The 19,534-nt window shown below is 46.2% G+C and overlaps 1 protein-coding gene and 1 long non-coding RNA gene across 2 annotated transcripts in view; one reads left to right on the forward strand and one right to left on the reverse strand.

Moving 5' to 3' along the window:
- The first annotated feature begins 10,208 nt into the window (after nucleotides 1-10,208).
- Nucleotides 10,209-18,010, forward strand: Klk5 (kallikrein related peptidase 5). Its single transcript, XM_038314328.1, has 5 exons — nucleotides 10,209-10,281; nucleotides 12,646-12,910; nucleotides 14,567-14,823; nucleotides 14,993-15,126; nucleotides 17,855-18,010. Exons 1-5 carry the CDS (start codon nucleotides 10,209-10,211, stop codon nucleotides 18,008-18,010), a joined length of 885 nt encoding a protein of 294 aa, XP_038170256.1.
- Nucleotides 18,011-19,185: 1,175 nt separating this feature from the next.
- LOC119802701 overlaps nucleotides 19,186-19,534 on the reverse strand; it is a 43,484-nt gene continuing 43,135 nt past the window's right edge. The window contains exon 3 of the long non-coding RNA XR_005283492.1: nucleotides 19,186-19,426. This is a non-coding gene — a long non-coding RNA (uncharacterized LOC119802701). The remainder of the gene's footprint in view (nucleotides 19,427-19,534) is intronic.

Here is a 19,534-nt window from a genome sequence, read left to right on the forward strand (position 1 = left end):
AGAGAGAGGAGACTGGGCCTGACATGGGTTTTTGCAACCTCTAAGCTCCACTCCCATTGGCATACTGGGGACCAAGCATTCAAATATATGAGCTTATGGGGACCATTCTCATTCAAACACCACACTCCACCTACTTAAGCCATTAACACAGGATAACAGAAAGTTTGAGTAGAGTGTTAGCAATTTAGTGAGCCCTGCACCCAAATAAAAAGTAAAGAAGAGGGTAGGGGTACACTACAGCCCCTGCCTGGAACCCCCAGTGAGAGCCTGGAGTGTGGCTCAGTGGTGGAGCCCCTGTCTAGAATCCCCCAGTGAGGGGCTGGGGGTGTGGCTCAGTGGTAGAGCCCCTGCCTAGAACCCCCCCTAGTGAGGGGTGGCTGTGTGGCTGGGTGTAAAATATCTGCCTGGCATGTTTGAGGTCCTGGGTCCCCTGCTCTCCCATGATCCCCCTCAAAAATATCAATCAATAAAAGTGGCATTATGACCACAAAAACATAATAATAGCCATCTTAAAACACATATTCATCATACTTTTATGTGTCAGCTCATTAGGTCCTGTCATGCCTGTGTTGTGTGAACTATAACTGCTCCCAGATTATAATCAAAGAAACTGAGGCATAGGGAGGGTACACAGTTTGGGTCCAACTATTTTCCACACTGAAACTGTCTTCCGGCTGGGCGGTGGTGGCGCACGCCTTTAATCCCAGCACTCGGGAGGCAGAGGCAGGCGGATCTCTGTGAGTTCGAGACCAGCTAGTTCCAGGACAGGCTCCAAAGCCACAGAGAAACCCTGTATCGAAAAACAAAAAAAAAAAAAAAAACAAAAAAAAAAAACTGTCTTCCGATCTGTCACCTTTTATAGCTGAGTGTGAAGTTTAGATCTGGCCTGTACATTAGCTGGGCATCTGTTTTTAAAGTGGAATCTCCACACATTTGATCTCTACTTGTATGCTAAAGAGAATTTGCCTGTTCTATGCAGTCTTTAACTTTAGCTTAAAATATGTAGTGTTTGATCTGGGACTTCTTGTTTTTCTCTTGTCTGTCTTTGGTGCCACTATAGATGGAACTTGGGGCCTCACACACCTTAGACAAGAGCATCACCTCTGAGCTGTATCCCTTCCCCTGTTACACAAAATTTTAAAAGCCTGTGGGGGGGGTGAGTGAGCACGCCCACGAGTGTGAACGCAGGTGTGTATTGCCAAGGCTCTCTTGTAGAGGTTCAGTCCTCATCTTCCACCTTCTTTGAGACTGGGTATCCATCTCTGTGTTGCCAGCCTAGCTGACCAGTGAGTGCCCATGGGTTCTCTTGTCTGTCTCATCCCACCAGGAATGCTGGAATTATGACACATGCTACCATGTCTGACTTGACGTAGATTTGAATTCAGGACCTTATACATGCATAGCAAGTGCTCTACCCCCGAGTCATCTCCCTGTACCCTAAATAAATCTCCTTTGTTTTTCTTGTGGTACAAGGGGTAAAACATCCAGCTTCACCAAGCCTCACTCCCAATACTCCTAATGTAAAAATTTTGGGGGGGGGGTTGTAGTTATGTCAAGTTTATATACAGTATTAGGATATGTGAAAGAATGCAAGATCAGTCATATTTTCAAGTATAATGTACGTGGATAATAAACCTTATGGACATCTGTATTTTTGGTCTAAAACCTAAATGACTTTCACACTGGGTGTGTTTCTTCCAGGAGAGTAGTTTAAAATGTTTGAAGGTGTCTCATTAACTTAATTGATAAATGGGACAAAACAATATTGTAACAATCCCATAAAAGTAAAGCTGTAGGGGGCTGTAGAGATGGCTCAGCAGTTAAGAGCACTGGCTAATCTTCCAGAGGACCCAGGTTCATTTCCCAGCATCCACAAGGCAGCTCAAGACTGTCTGTAATTCCAGTTCAAGGAGTTCCAACACCCTTACACAGACATATATGCAGACAAACACCAATTCACATAAAAATATACAAATAAATAATTTTTAAAAGGTAACTAATAAAGTTCTATAAGACTCACATGTGGTTTAAAAAACTACAAAGAATACTCAGTAATAGAGCACTCAGTCTCAAACAGAACCTCTACATTACCACTCATTACTCCAAGGCTCAGGGAATTTACAGACGAGGGAACAGAAATATTTCAAGAGTCAGAAAATGGGGAGGAGTGTCAAGAAATAGTATCTTCTAGGCAAGAATGGCCACTGCACTCATGAATTAGTAGACAGCACTATTTACGTGGTTTTTTAATGGAGAAATTCCATTCTAACAACTTAAAAAAAAGGGTTGGTTCATTGAGAAAATCAACTAGACAAACCCTTATCCAAACTAACTAAAAGACAAAGAGAGAATATCCAAATTAATAAAATCAGAAATGAAAAAGGGGACTATAACAACAGACACTGTGGAAATCCAAAGAATCATTAGGTCATACCTTTAAAACCTGTACTCCATAAAACCAGAAAACCTAAAAGAAATGGGTAATTTTCTTGATAGGTATCGCCAAAGTTAAATCAAGATCAGATAAACAACTTTTATAGACCTATAAATTCCCAAATAAATAGAAGCAGTCATGAAAAGTTTCCCAACTGGAAAAAAAACCAAGCAAGTTACTTCCAAAAGGTGTAAGAAATAACAGAAACAGCTGACTACCTGGGAAATCACCCGAAGTCTCATTTGCAATATCAGGTAACCAACTTTTGTTAAGGCCTAGAGTATCTGATAGACCATTTTTAGAGGCAGGAAAATTCTAAAGACTGTCCTACCCTCTCTTGGCAAGGTTTGGCAGTCAGTTTTGCTTGTATCCTGCTTGTCCAGTTTGGACAGCATGCATATTGCCAGTAACTGAGGCAAGGGAAGGCAAAGGAATTCCGGATTGTAGAGGGCCCATTGACTGAATCACCTTATTAACAACTCTTAGATCTGTTACCATTCTCCATTTTCCAGATTTCTTTTTTTTTTTTTTTTTTTTTTTTTTTTTTTTTTTTTTTTTTTTTTTTTGGTTTTTCGAGACAGGGTTTCTCTGCAGCTTTTTTAGAGCTTGTCCTGGAACTAGCTCTTGTAGACCAGGCTGGCCTCGAACTCACAGAGATCCACCTGCCTCTGCCTCCCGAGTGCTGGGATTAAAGGCGTGCGCCACCACCGCCTGGCTCCAGATTTCTTTTTAACAACAAATAAAGGGGAATTCCAAGAGCTGGTTGACTCTTCAATATGCTATGCATCTAGTTGCTCCTGTACCAGCTGTTCTAAAGTCTACAGTTTCTCTGTTGTCAAGGGCCATTGCTTATCCCATATAGGTCTCTTAGTTAACAATTTTAAAGGTAGAGCCTTTAGTAACTTTGAGAGTTCACGAGTTGTTCTGTGTTTTTGCACAACCTGAATGGTCTGTGACTTTTTTTATAGTGTCTTCTAATATCCCTCCCAGAAACATGAATTGTTTTATGGTCTGTTTCTGAGACTGGAAGAATATTAATCTGGGTATTCCATTGCTGCAACAGATCACGACCCCACAGATTCACTGCTATATTAGCCACATATGGCCTCAGCCTTCTTCTCTGTCCTTCTGGCCATATGCATTCAACCCATCTCATGGTTTGTTTTACCTGAGATAGAGTTCCAATCCCTAGGAACTGAACATCTGCCTCCTGAAGAGGCCAATTCTGATGCCAAGATTCCAGAGTAATAATAGTCACATCTGCACCTATGTCTAATAATCCTTCAATTATAATGTTATTTATTTGTACTCTCAGCTTTGGTCTTTCATCATTTATAGACATCTACCAAAATATATGTTTCTAGATTCTACTGGAATTTTTGATTCATCTTCCAGAGCTGTATGATTTTACAAAAGGCACTGGATTTTCTAATTTTCCTCAGAAGATGTGTCCTCCACAGTGACCAGAAATGAATGGACCACATTCGACCTGGGTACCTGCATGAGGCCTCCCAAGGAGTTTCCAGATTGTAACAAGTTGTCTTGTTTGTCTCTTTTTGGTCTACATTCATTGGTCCAATGTCGGCTTTTGCCACATCTTCTGTCTAATCCAGAAATTTGGGTCTTCTATGTGGGTCGTTCCCTGAAGAAACATTATTTCTAGGAATGCCCTCTCTACAATCCCTTCTAAGATGTTCCAACATATGAAAATCAATCAATGTAATTCATCATATAGACAAACTGAAAGAAAAATATATGTGATCATCTCATTAAATGCACCCAAAGCCTTTGACAAAATCTAACACCTCTTCATGATAAAGGTCCTGGAGAGATTAGAGATACAATGGACATACCAAAACATAATAAAGAAAAATTATAACAAGTCTATAGCCAACATCAAATTAATGGAGAGAAACTCAAAGCAATTCCATTAAAAATCAGGAGCAAGACAAGGCTGTCCACTCTCTCCATATATATTCAATATAGTACTTGAAATTCTAGCTAGAACAATAAGACAATAAAAGTAAACCAAGGGGATACAAATTAGAAAGGAAAAAGTTAAAGTATCATTATTTGCATATGATATGGTAGTGTACATAAGCTCAAAATTCTACCAGGGTACTCCAACAGCTGATATAAACCTTCAGTGAAGTGACTGGATACAAGATTAACTAAAAAAAATCAATAGCTCTCTTATATACAAATGACAGACTGAGGAAAAAATCAGGAAAACAACACCCTTCACAATAGCTACAAATAATATAAAATATTTTGGCATACCTCTAACCAAGTAAGTGAAAAACTCATATGAAAAAAAATCAAGGATTTGAAGAAAAAAATTGAAGAAGATATCAAAAGCTGGAAAGATCTCCCATGGATCAGTAGGATTGATATAGTAAAAATGGCCATCCTACCAAAAACAGTCTACAGATTCAGTGAAATCCCCATCAAAATTCTAACACAATTCTTTAGACCTTGAAAGAACAAAATGCCACTGTATACTTTTAAAAAACCATGTAGTGTTGTCATAAAAACAGACACGTTGATCAATAGAATCACATCAAAGACCAAGAAATAAATCCACATATGTATGGACACCTGATTTTTGATTTAAAAAATCCAGAAATACACAATGGAAAAAAGAAATTATCTTCAACAAATGGTGCTGTTCTAACTGGATGTCTGCATGCAAAACAGTACAAATAGATCCATATCTATCACCATGCACAAAACTCAAGTCCAAGGGGATCAAAGACCTCAACATAAAACCAGATACACTGAAACTGATAGGAGAGAAATGGGGAATAGCCTTGGATGCATTGGCACAGAAGATGGCTTCCTGAAAAGAATCCTGATAGCATGGGCACTAAAATTGACAATTAATAAATGGGATTTCATGAAACTGAAAAGCTTCTGTAAGGCAAAGAACACCATCAGTAAGAAAAATGGCAGCCTACAGAATGGTAAAAGATTTTCACCAACTCCACAAGCGACAGAGGGCTAAGTTCCAAAATATATAAAGAACTCAAGAAACCAGACTTCAACGACCCAGTTGATCCAATTAAGAAATGGGGTGCAGATCTAAACAGAGAATCCTCAATAGAAGAATTTCAAATGGCCAAAAAGCACTTAAAGAAAAGATCAACATCCTTAGCTATCAGGGAGGGAAACACAAATCAAAACGACTCTGTCTTATACCTGTCAGAGTGGCTAAGATCAATAACACAAGTAAAAACTCATACTGGCAAGGATGTGGAGAAAGGGGAACAAGCCTCCATTGCTAGTGGGAATGTAGACTTGTACATATACTGTAGAAATTAATATGGCAGTTCCTCAAAAAGTTGGAAACTGATCTACCTCAAGATCCAGCTTGGGCATATAGCCAATGGACTCTCCATCTTACCGCAAGGATGCTTGCTCAACTATGTTCATAGAGGTTTTAGTCATAATAGCCAGAAGCTAAAAAACCACCTAGATGTCCTTTAACCGAGAATGAATAAAGAAAATATGGTATATTTACACAATGGAGTGCTACTCAGCAGTTTTTTTAAAATGATATCATGGCGCACACCTTTAATCCCAGCACTCGGGAGGCAGAAGCAGGTGGATCTCTGTGATTTCAAGGCCAGCCCGGTCTACTAGAGCTAGTTCCAGGACAGGCTTCAAAGAAACAGAGAGGGAGGGGGAATGGGGGAGGGGGAGGGGAATGGGAGGAGGGGAAGAGGTGAAAATTTGTAATATAATAAATAATAATAATGATGATGATGATGATGATGATGATACAGAGAAATCCTGTCTCAAAAAAACAAAAACAAATAATAATACATAAAAAGGATAAAATAATATCATAAAATTTGGAGGAAAATGGATGGAACTAGGAAAAATCCTAAAAGAGGTAATCCAGCCCATAAAGACAAACACGGTGTGTACTCACTCATATGTGGATATTGGTTGTTAAGTAAGTGATAACCATGCTACACTCCACACACCCAGAGATGCTAAGTAACAAGGAGGGCTCAAGAGGGGACAAATGGATCTTCTAGAAGGAGGAAATAGAATATATTTTTCAGATGGACTGTGCAGGTGGGGCTGGAAGCAGATGCAGAGGCCCATAGCCAAACATTGGGCACAGAAAGAAAGCCCAAGTTGGAAGTCTCCATTGGGTCCCTCTTGGAGCTTGGGGAACCCCATGTAAGAGGGGAGGAGGAATTGTGGGAGCTAAAGAGCAAGGCCTGTGGAATCAACTAAGCAAGACTCTTGGGGCTCACCGAGACTGAAGTAACTATCAGGGAGCCTGCATGATTCTGCACTAGACCTTCTGCATATATGTTATGTTTGTTGACTTGGTGTTGGTGGGGGACTCCTGACAGTGGGAATAGAGGTGTCTCTGACTTTTTGCTGACTTGAACACCCTTTTCCTCCTTCTGGCTTGCCTCATCCAGCCTTGACGTGAGGTTTTGTGCCTGGTCTTATTTTATCCTGTTGGGTTATGTTCAGCTGATATCCCTGGGAGGCTTGATCTTTTCTGGGGGGAGATGGGAGAGCCTAGTATGGATCTGGAGGAGAGAAGAGGTGGGGGAAACTGGGAAGAGTGAAGGGAAGGGAAGCTGCAGTCAAGGATGTATTGTATGAGGGAATAAATAAAAATTAAAAAACAAACTAGACATTGAGAGGGGAATGTGGGGGATCTAGAGGAGTCGTCAGAGAAATAATCCTGACATTGGGAGGGGATTGTGGAAATCTGAAGGAGTCAGAGTGGGTGGTTAGGATGAATATGATCTAATGCATTATACACGTGAATAAAATTCTCAAAGAATAAATTTTAAAAATTTAAAAGATCTCTCTAGGTGCTGGAGAGATGGTTCAATAGTTGAGAACACTGTCTGCTCTTCCAGAGGACTTAGGCTCAATTCCTAGCTACCACAGAGTGGCTCAGAACTGTCGGTAACTCCAGTCCCAGGCGATCCAACATCCTCACACAGTTATACATGCAGAAAAAAAACACCAATTCACATAAAAATAAAAAATAAATCAATCGTTTTTAAAAAGATCTCTCTAAGGGGCAGGAGAGCTCGCCCATCAGTTAAGGCCACTGACTGCTTTTCTGGAAGACGCACCCACATAGTGGCTCACAGCTGCCTAAAATAACTGTAGTTCCAGGGGATGGGGCTGCATCTTCTAACTTCCATGGACACGTACATGCTGTGTATACAGACACACTGGTAAACCAATCACACATATTAAAAAACTTTAAAAAGAAAGAAGATATTGTTAGAATTCAAACAACTGAGCTATTATGCAGCTCAGTTGGTAGCATTTGCCTGTTCTTCATAAAACCCGGGATTTGATCCAAAACACTGCACCAAGCAAGTTATAGGGGTGCATACAACCCCAGCACTCAGGAGGTAGAGGCAGAGGGGCCTGGGGTTCAAGGTCATCAAGACTAGTGTGGGCTACATGAAACCATATCTCAAAAAAATGGTGGTTTATCTCTAAATGTCATGGTTCACACCTGTAATTCCAGCCCTTGGAAGACTGAGGCTGGAAGGTTTCTGTGAATTGCGACCATCCTGGCCTGTCACATGAGATCTTATTCCACGGAACAGGCTGAGGAGAGCACTAGGAAGGTAAAAGCATTTGCTGCTAAGCCTGATGACCTCAGGCTGGCCTCTGACCACTGCTTGAGTGTGCACATTCATCCATGTACACACAACACCAGATTAAATCCTTAAAATGATAGAGTAATAAGCAAACAAAATATAACATACAAATTTTAAAGATAAAACACTCAACAACTGCAAACTGAACTTAAAAACCATATAAGTCAAAACAAATGCCAAGAGAGAAATAGGGCGCTAATGTTGTGGCTTTAATACAAAATACAAATTCCCAGAATTACATTAAACCTCAGTGTGGGTTTTTTGTTTGGCTTTTTTTCCTGTTCAGTAGAGCCCATCCCAGGCTCTAGCATCTCTGTTGGATCGGCACATCCTCGTGATTGTCATTTCATGTGGAGGTTTGTGTCTGGCACAAGGTTCATACATGCTGGGCTCCTGCCTCCCTTGGGGGTAGAGACCTGGAGAATTGAAGTGGGTGCATCAACAGAAAGAGAGGTCATGACAGAAAAGAGAGGAAGAGGCTGCCGGAGGATCATGATCTGACCAGGAGGGTGGTGCTCTACTAGGGAGGGTGGTGCTCCACTAGGGAGGGTGGTGCTCCACTAGGGAGGGTGGTGATCCACTAGGGAAGGTGGTGCTCCACTAGGGAGGGTAGTTCTCCAATAGGGGGTGGTGCTCCACTAGGGAGGATGGTGATCCACTAGGGAAGGTGGTGCTCCTCTAGGGAGGTGTGGTGCTCCACTAGGGAGGGTGGTGTTCCACTAGGGAGGTGTGGTGCTCCACTAGGGAGGGGTGTGCTCCACTAAGGAGGAGGGTGCTCCACTAGGGAGGGTCACGATCTGACCAAAAGGGGTGGTGCTCCACTAGCCACTCAGTGTCCCATTTCCCAAAGCTTTAGGAGCCACCCACCTCTGGTCCTGGCTCTTGGCCTCTTTTTCCATTACCAGGTTGCCCTGCCCAGCTGTGTCATCCATGTCTGGCTGTGCCGGCTGAACCAGGGCACCTGGTGGGGGAAGCCTGCTTCTCTGCCTCCTGCTGACCCTTGGCCTGGGACCCGGCATAGGGGCCAGGAGTGGATCCTGGGTGTTAACCACAGATGGTCTGGTCTCCCCTGCCCGAATGACAGCAAGAGGGACACAGCAACAGAAAGGGGTAGGAAACCAATATTCAGAGAGGAGAGACGGAGAGACAGAAAAGAAAGAGAGACAGGGAGAGAGAGAAACAGAGAAAGCCAGAGACAGACACACAGAAAAAAATCAGAGAGAGGCAGAGAAAAAGAACGACAGTACAGACACGGAGAGAACCAGACTCCCTGGGTGTCAAATGTGGACAGACTCTGAGAGGTTCCGTGAGGACTGACAGCTAGCTCACAAGGTAGAATTTGAAAAACAGACAAAGCTGGGAGGAGAGATGAGAAAGGAGCCACAGAGGCAATGAGTGAGTGAATGAGTGAGTGAATGAGAGGCATAGGGAAAAAGAAATCTGGGACCCTTGCTCCAGAAGAGCAGGAACAGGCTAGTGAGAAGCCAGGTGCCAGGAGGGCCTCCCTGCCCTGAGGACCCCTCCCCATCCTTGGGGCCAGGAAGGGAGGGAGTAGCACTAGGCACTGGGTGGGGGGTGTTCTGGGGGTGGAGGGGAGGGGAGACAGGAAAAGTGAGTGCTGGGGCCCAGACTGACAGGAACCTCACTGCCAGGGAATGTGCCCCAGGGACCAGTGGGTGGTTATATCACCAGGCGCCAGAGCAGAGGAGGAGGTGGCGGCTGGAAAGCTCAGACCAGCCTGAGAAGTCTGCAGCTATATTGGGAGCCAGACCCCACCACCCACTGCCCAGGGGACCCAGGGACAGTGACAGGTGAGGCCTGGGGAGGGGGTCTCAGCAGGTAAGGGAGGAAAGGGGCTGGGGCTGGCTCTGGCTTATCTTGGTTTCACCCTGCCTCTCCTAGCTATCCACACTCAGAGGACTGTAAGGTGCTTGCAGTCCTCCCCTGCACTGCTGGCCCCTGGCTGCTAAGGGTGAGGCTGTCCAGCCCCTGTGATCAATGTCTTCTAGGGAAACTGAGCAGAGAAGGCCAGGAAAGTGGATCAGAACTCTCTCCAGAACAGGCCTCTACAGAATCACCTAGGCCTCTCCAATTCCTTACCAGGTGCAGTGGTCATGGCGAGGGTAGTGCATCCTTGGAAATGGACGGTGGCTACCCTGATTGCAGCCCTGGTTCTGGGGGTCTCAGGTAACCAGAGTCCCTAAGTGTGTGTGAGGGACTGCCTCTGTGGACCAGGTGAATGTATGATCATGTCTGTGTGGTTACACAATTGAATATGGGCTTCATAGCTGTGTGTGGACTGAGGAGAAGGCGAGGGCTTCTATTTTCATTATTTATTTATTTATTTTTGAGGCAGAGTGGTGTAGGAGCAGCCTGCTCCTCCCTACTACAGCAGAGTCTCACTGTATGGCTCAGACTTGTCTAGAACTCACTATCTAAACCAGGCTGATCTTGAACTTGTGGCCAATCCTCTCATACCTGACTCCTAAGGGCTAGGTTTGCAGGTGTATGCCATTATGTGTTTTTGCTTTGGTTTTGTTTTGGTTTTTTATTTGTTTTATTGTATTAGTATGGATTTTGCCTTAAGCATGCCTGGTGCCCAAGGAGGCCAGAATGGGCGTCAGCAATCCTGGAACTGGAGATACAGTGGCTGTGAGCCCTCATTGTACCCAGGTCTCCTGCAAGAGTTACCAGTGTTCTTAACTGCTGAGCCTTCTTCAAGACCCCTTATTTTTAGTTTTTGAGATATAATGTCACTTTGAAGCCCAGACTAGTCTAGAACATGCTCTCTAGCCTACACTGTCCTGGAACTCTGAAGCCCTGTCAGTCTTCCTGCTTCCAACCTCCCAAGTTCTGGGTTACAGGTGTGAGCAAGTGTGACTGGCTTGTGTGTGGCTCTTCCCCATCAAGTGACTGTGCGTGGCAGACAGTGCTAACCCTCCGAGGCTTTGTGACCATGTTTGGTGCTGCAACTGTGTGGGTGCACACTCCAGATTGGTACAAGTGCTACTGTGGATCTGGCCCGGGGTGTCTCTTTTGCACCCTAGTCTCTATGTCTGGAATGCGGTGCAGCTCTGCTCATCACCGTAGAAACACATGACCCTAGTGTTCGCAGACAATCCCTTTTTACATGTGAGGGTGTGTCTGTGACAGTACTTGTGATCTCTACATTGGGGTGTGCTGCGTGTTTGTGAGGCTGTGAGCACAGCTGGATGTGTGCTCATGCAGCTGCATCTAGGGTTCCTGACCCTGCTTCAAGAAATGGAGTGAGAAGTGAGTGGAGAAGGTAGGCAGCTACTGGAATGATTCTCCTGCGCTGTGCCAAGCTGGAAAGAGAATGTAAATGTCCTTTAAGTATAACATGTCAGTGTGCCCATGTGCAGAAGTGTGTGCTGTATTCCCATCCACACGTGCCTGCCTGTCACTCAGATGCTGGTCAGGTGTATGAGCTCCTGAGGGACCACCTGACACCTTGGGGGCAGGTGCTTTGGGGCACAATAAGTGTGTTCCTTGGAACGTGCCTGTGGGTGTATAGAAGACTGAGGCCTCCCTTCTCTGGGTCATTAGCAGGAGCATAAGCAGCATCTGGCCTATGGGGAACGGAGGGTGGCGACAGAATGCATACCCGTCTTTGCGGGAATTCAAAAATGACCCTTGCTGTATCCCTCCAGTCCTTTTTTCCTGTCCCCCTCCCCAAGCTACATCCAAGAGCTCTGACTCCACCCACTGTCCTCAACAGAGTCCCCAGAGCCTCGTCTTTTCACTAGGCTCAACCTTGCTGTAGGTAGCTCTAGAGCTCAGCTCCACCTTCCAAAGTCAGGGCTCTTTGTGGGACTGATCACCCCAACGGACCTTGGCCTTGCCTCTTCCTAAATTCCAAGTCCTCAGCGTCCCAGGTCTTAAACTTGCCATCCTGGTGCCTCAGCCTCCCGAATAGGTGGGTGACAGTCTTGTGACACTGGGCTTGGCTTGACTCCACTTCTGGAAACTAGGTACCAAGCCTCAAGCCAACTCTGTCCTTAAGGGCTCTTGGGCCCACGGGGTACTCTCCTCCTCCCCAGGTAGCATCAACCGAGCTCCAAGCAATGTCAGGAATCCTTGAGGCTCCCAAAGTCCATGGAGCCCAATAGAACTAGGAATCTGTCCTAAACACCAACTCCCTGGCTGAGTTGCCTTTCCGCTAGTTCTACAAGCTCCTTCCCTGCAGCCTTGACCCTGCCCACACGACTCTGACCCCTCCCCTACAGATCGGGCCACACCCTACTGACCTGGCCCCACCTCTACCTTCTTAGTCCTACTTCTATAGCTCTGACCCTACCCTTCCATCCTAGCCTCACCCCTGCAACTCTGTTACCTACATTCTAGGACCCAGTCCTTCAGCCCTCGCCCAGTCCTATAACCCCTGGCCTCACCTCCAAGTGGAAATTGGTTCCAATTTCTTATCTAAGAGCCTGGGGTCGGACAGTTCGGTTGGTTCCAGTTCCTGACTCTGAAAGAGTACCCCTGCATCAGAGCCCCGCCCCTAGCCCATTCTCCACCCACTCTTCCTAGAGCCTGTACTTGCGGACGAGGTTTCCTCTTGTGACAACCCCTCTGGCAACCGGCCCTCTGGGGCTAATCGAGACCTCAGCAGGGAGTCCGAGTCAGAGGAGGACTCCAGGTCGGACAGCGGCAATCGCATCGTGAACGGGTCAGATTGTGACAAGGACAAGCAGCCGTGGCAGGGCGCGCTGCTCCTGGGACCCAACAAGTTGTACTGTGGGGCGGTGCTGATCAACCCACAATGGCTGCTCACAGCAGCCCACTGCAGAAAGCCGTGAGTACAGCTGGAGAAAAGGAGATGGGAGGAAGCTGGGGACAGGGGAGGAGCAGGAGAGGAGAGATCTAAGGAGGGGACAAGGAAGGAAGGAAGGAAGGAAGGAAGGAAGGAAGGAAGGAAGGAAGGAAGGAAGGAAGGAAGGAAGGAAGGAAGGAAGGAAGGAAGACTGGGTAAGTTCATAGATGAAAGACGGAAGAAGGAAGATGGGTGGAAGGAAAGGATTCGTGGATGGATGGCGTTTGGAAGGCGGATCGAAGGATGGGAGGATAGATGAACACAACAGCATGAGGATGAGGTTAGCGCTGGTAAGAGGGTTGATCTGGGATCTGGGCATGAGAGGTAAGGATAGACGGAATTAAATGCTAAAAGGGGTAGAGATAGATAAAGATTGCAATAGAGGTAAAAGGAGAGAGACAGAGATGTAAAGATGATATACAGACATAGACATGTGGGCCGGAGGTGAGATTGGGACCCATGAAGACAAAGATGAGGTTGGGAAGGGGCTGGGTATAGGGCTTAGATTGGAGACTGGGGTTGAACCTGTCTGGGTGGGCAATGGGAAGCGTTGAGTGGAGTTTGAGAGATGCGTGTGCATGGTTTTAGCTTGGGAAGAGTGCTGTTGGGGGGTGGGTACACATACATTGATGGTTTAGGGTAAAATGGATTTAGGATTGGATCTAGAATGAAGGACAGTGGGAAGTGTGTTGGGTAGAGAGAAAGAGTTGACAGAGTTGGGGCTAGGATCAGATATAAGACAGATGGTGTAGTTGGGTTTGTTTATGGAGTGAGGAATGGCTAAACATTTTGGGGTTGATTTATTGTTTTATAGTTATTTTGCCATTTTTGAGAAAAGGTCTGTGTAGGCCAGACTATCTGTGTAGCCAAAAATGACCTTGAACCTGATCCTCCTGCCTTCATCTTCTAAGATCTATGACTATCAGCCTGTGTTTCCAGGCCCTGATGAGATGGTTACATTGGGTGCAGAGGATGATTTGATTATAGGCAAGACATAGACAACCCAAGACATAGACTTGGGGTGTAGAATGCTCATGCTGACAGTTGCCAGAGGGTACATACTCAGGATGCATTTAATGTGGAAGATAGGCCAGAGCGGTGGTGGGGATGGGGGTGCACACAGGGTACACAAAGACCAGAGATGTGGTAGGGATGGGGTGCACATAGACCAGGGCTGTGGTGGGGATGGGGGTGCACACAGGGTGCAGGTAGACAAGAGCTGTGGTGGGGATGAGGGTGCACACAGGGTGCAGATAGGCCAGGAGCTGTGGTGGGGATGGGGGTGCACACAGGGTACACAAAGACCAGAGATGTGGTAGGGATGGGGTGCACATATACCAGAGCTGTGGTGGGGATGGGGTGCACACAGGGTAGAGATGGATAGAGTAGAGTTAGGGGTGATGAAGGTGTGGAACTGGGTTCAGAATGGGTAGGTTGGGATTAAGACTGGGATAGAGTTGGGTTGAGGACAGGGTTAAGTTGTGGATGAGGACAGCATGGACTGAGGTTGGGGATGGAATGAAGTTGGGTGAAAATGGATAACATTGGGGTTGAGGATGGGTTAGAGCAGGGATGGGGTCTGCCTTGGACAAGTGGTCAGAGTTCTGGGCTGGCAATGATGGTCGCCACATTCCTCAGAGTCTTCAGAATCCGTCTGGGCCACCATTCCATGTCTCCTGTCTACGAGTCCGGGCAGCAGATGTTCCAGGGAATCAAATCCATCCCCCACCCCGGTTACTCCCACCCTGGCCACTCCAACGACCTCATGCTCATCAAAATGAACAGAAAAATCCGTGGTTCTCACTCAGTGAAGCCCATCAAAATTGCATCTAGCTGTCCTGCTGCGGGGACCAGGTGCACGGTGTCTGGCTGGGGGACAACAAGCAGCAGTCACAGTGAGTACACTGCTCTTCCGGCTGACTTTTGCCACATAGCCCAGGCTATCCTGGAACTCTACGTCTTCCTATCACAGTCTCACTAGGGCGTGGACAGCGGGCGTGCTTAAGCCTGCCCAGCTCTGCGCCTCTCTCACCCTCTGCCCGTCACAATGTTCTTGTTCCACAGATAACTTCCCCAAAGTCCTCCAATGCCTGAATGTCACCGTGCTGAGTGAGGAGAGGTGCAGAGACTCCTACCCGGGACAGATTGACAAGACTATGTTCTGCGCTGGTGATGAGGAGGGCAGGGACTCCTGCCAGGTAAGCACTGGGTGCAGCTCCATCTATCCAGGATCATGACTGCCATTTATATATTTTATTTGTGTGTGTGTGCTTGTGTCGCGGTGTGTGCGTGGTGGTCAGGAGACAATACATAGAGGTCAGTTCTCTTCCTCCACTATGTGGGTTCTCGGGATTGGACTGGGGCCAATGGGCTCGGCAGCTAGCACCATTACCACTGAGCCACCTCATCAGCCCAGCAAGTGCACACAGATCGCCTGGACTTTATTAACTCCTGGGACCCTTATTTTCATAGCGTCCATGCTCCCGAGTACTCTTCTCTGATGGACACACATCTTGAACCTCCACATTCAGTTTTCGGTTTTCATATAGGAAACAATTTTAAAATGGAAAGAAATGGGGTGTCACTTGTTATCTCAGATATGTGGGACCTGGATCAGGAAGATGACAGCCCAAGAGCCAGCCTCGGCTACAGATCAAGTCCAAGGTTGGCCTGAGCAACACAGTAAGACCCCATCTCAAAACAAAAAGGAAAAGTGAAGCTAGGGGAGCTAGGGGTGTGGTCAGTGGTAGAGTCCATACAGAGAACCCCAATTGAGGGCCAGCGGATGTGGTCAGTAGTAGAGTCCATACCGAGAACCCCCAGTGAGGGCCTGTGGGTGTGGTCAGTGGTAGAGTCCATACTGAGAACCCCCACTGAGGGCCTGCAGATGTGGTCAGTGGTAGAGCCCTGCCGAGAACCCCCAGTGAGGGCCTGTGGGTGTGGTCAGTGGTAGAGTCCATACCGAGAACCCCCAGTGAGGGCCTGCAGATTTGGTCAGTGGTAGAGTCCATACAGAGAACCCCAATTGAGGGCCAGCGGATGTGGTCAGTAGTAGAGTCCATACCGAGAACCCCCAGTGAGGGCCTGCGAGTGTGGTCAATGGTAGAGCTCTGCCGAGAACCCCCAGTGAGGGCCTGCGGGTGTGGTCAGTGGTAAAGTCCTTGCCAAGAAACTCCCCAGTGAGGGCCTGCGGGTGTGGTCAGTGGTAGAGCCCTTGTATAGCATGCTACAAGGCTTGAATTCTATCTCCTGCCCCACAAAACAGTAAATAAATAACTAAGGAGGTGGGATTAACATTAATAGTATATTATGCTTAATTAAAATGTCATCTCTCTATGTTCTCAAGTGACATTTTTCAGAATTTAGTTAATATATAACAATTATCAATATACCACTCACACACACACACACACACATCTAACACACACACACACACACACATCTAACACACAATGCCTTTTACCCTGAAAATACATCTCAGTTTGCTAGATATACTCAACTACCCCATCAGAGTTCAGATCTGGAAGGAGCTGGCAAGGCTGTTCATTGTGGTCAAATAGGTTGTGCCCTGCACAAAGGTGCTACACCTCAGGGGGTCCCCTTTACGTAATGGCTGTCATAATTCTGTCTTCAAGCCTGTGGTAGGCAAAACAGAATTCATTAGATGATAGTCTTCTAATAAATGCTAATAGAATGCCATGAGAAAGAAAAAAGAAACCTGGTTTTAAGTGTTTTAAGAAGATGTCTAGGAAGTGCTGAAGAAGCAGAAAGAAAACACAGAATCCTATGGTCAGGACTAGAGAGGTGGCTCAGCCATTAGGAGCACTGGCTGCTCTTCCAGAGGTCCCAAGTTCTGTTCCCAGCACCCATATCTGTAACTCCAGCTCCAGGGAATCTGACACCTTCTTCTCAGGTACCTGCACTCACATACATATACCCACACACAAATTCACACATGGACATGCAATCTAACACAAGTTCCAGCCCAGCATGACCCTGTCTCAAAACAAACAACAGAAATAAACAGAATGAGGAGAAAGACAAGGAGGGCAAGGGAGAGAAAAGACAGAAAAAGCAGAAATAAAGGGAGAAGGGAAGAAAGAAAGGAGAAAGGGAAGGGAGGGAAGCAAAGATAGGAGATGATAGTAGATAGATAGATAGATAGATAGATAGATAGATAGATAGATAGATAGATGATAGATAGATAGATAGATAGATAGATAGATAGATGATAGATAGATAGATAGATAGATAGATAGATAGATAGATGATAGATAGATAGATGATAGATAGATAGATGATAGATAGATAGATGATAGATAGATAGATGATAGATAGATAGATGATAGATAGATAGATGATAGATAGATAGATGATAGATAGATAGATGATAGATAGATGATAGATAGATAGATAGATGATAGATAGATAGATAGATAGATAGATAGATAGATAGATAGATAGATGATAGATAGATGATAGATAGATAGATAGATAGATAGATAGATAGATAGATAGATAGATAATAGGGAGATGAGAGGAGAGGAGAGACAGTCTAGAATCTTGTGAGGAGAAGCAGATGAGGAAGCTAGCAGAGATAGAGCTGGGACGAGGTTAGGGTGTTGACTAGAGCCTGACTGGTGGGCTTTCTACAAGCTGAACCCAAAGTGAAATGCTAACAATGTCTCCTCTCTCTCTCTCTCTCTCTCTCTCTCTCTCTCTCTCTCTCTCTCTCTCTCTCTCTCTCTCTCTCTGCCTCTCTGTTTCATCTGCCTTGAATCCTGTCTGTCCTCTCCCCCTTTTCATACCTGCTTCCTGTGTCCCGAACCTTCTGCATCAATGCATGGTACTGGGGGTCCTGTTCCTTCTCATTCTACCTGATCACATCCCTGCCCCCTTCTGTGTGCCTCCATTCTTCCCCAACAGGGTGATTCCGGGGGACCTGTGGTCTGCAATGGCCAGCTGCAGGGCCTTGTGTCCTGGGGTGATTTCCCCTGTGCCCAGCCGAATAGGCCAGGTGTCTACACCAACCTATGTGAGTTTGCTAAGTGGATTGAGGACACCATCAAATCCAACTCATGAGCCACACCAGGACCCATAGAGCCAGCATCATCCCACTACAGTGACGAGCACTGCCATTGAGGTTGCTGCGGACAGGCCATGCTTTATGTCTCCTGACATCAAGACCCTCGTCCCAAATGGTGGACTGGCTCTGTTCCTATAGCCAGACACCAGGGACACTTCCTGGAATGACATGGGTTGGGCTGAAACCAATCATCCTCAGTAAATCAATCCACAAACCCAGAGTTGAGCCTTTTCTGCAGTTATAACCCAGATTTAGACCCAGAAATAAAAACCATGGGAAGAACCTCCTTGGTACGTCTCCTCCTGTGTCAAGTGTTGTCTAAGATACTTTTCTATTGCTAAGACACCAAGACCAAGGCAACTTAAAGAAAAAGGAGCTTATATTGGGGCTTACTGTTCAAAGGGTTAGAGTCCATGACCGCTATGGGGTGGAACATGTCAACAGGCAGGTAGGCATGGTGCTGGAGCAGTAACTGAGAGCTCACATCTTGAGACACAACCACAAGACAAAGAGAAAGCTAACTGGGGGTGTCCCAGGCATTTAAAACCTCAGAGCCCACCACAGAGACACACCTTTCCCAACAACACTGTACCTTCTAATCCTTCCCAAACCTGTCTACTAATTGAGGACCAAGCACTCAAATATAAGAACCTGTGGTGACCATTCTCAGTCAAACTCCCACCGGCTTCTCCTCCACGACAATGGATTTGCAGGGATCCTTTGGCGACTTTACATTTTCTTCACAAATAGTTACTTTTCTTTTTTAATTTTTATATATGCTATGTTTTATTATTTTTTAATTTATTTTTTCATTCAAAAATTTCCACTTCCTCCCCTCCTTCCATTCCCCTCCCGTTCCCCCACTCACCCTCCTCCCTCCCCCTCCAGTCTTAAGAGAGGGCAGGTACCCTGCCCTGTGGGAAGTCCAAGGCCCTCCCCCATCCATCCAGGCCTAGGAAGCTGTGCATCCAAACAGACTAGGATCCCAAAAAGCCAGTAATGCAGTAGAGACAAATCCCAGTGCCATTACCAATGGCTTCTCAGTCAGCCCCCATTGTCACCCAAATTCAGAGAGTACGGTTTGATCACATGCTCATTCAGCCCCAGTCCAGCTGGATTTGGTGAGCTCCCATTAGATCAGGCACATTGTCTCAGTGGGTGGACCAACCCCTCGCGGTCCTGACTTCCTTGCTCATCTTCTCCCTCCTTCTGCTCTTCAACTGGACCTTGGGAGCTCAGTCCAGTGCTCTGATGTGGGTCTCTGTCTCTATCTCCATCTGTCGCCAGACGAAGGTTCCTCCCGGATGGATCTCCTGGTCCCTCAGTTACTTTTCTATGCCTGTGTCCGAGCACCTGACGAAGGCAGCGTAAGGAGAAAAGATTCATTCTGGCTCTCGGGTCCAGGGTACAGCCTGTCATGGTGGGAAAGCAAACCAAGAGCTTGAGGTGGTTGGTCACACTGCACCCAGTCAGGAAGCAGGGTGAGCATTGTATTTCAGTGACTTCCTCCTCTTTAGCCA

The sequence above is a fragment of the Arvicola amphibius genome, chromosome 12 (genome assembly GCF_903992535.2).
Source record: "Arvicola amphibius chromosome 12, mArvAmp1.2, whole genome shotgun sequence".
Taxonomy (NCBI): Eukaryota; Metazoa; Chordata; class Mammalia; order Rodentia; family Cricetidae; genus Arvicola; species Arvicola amphibius.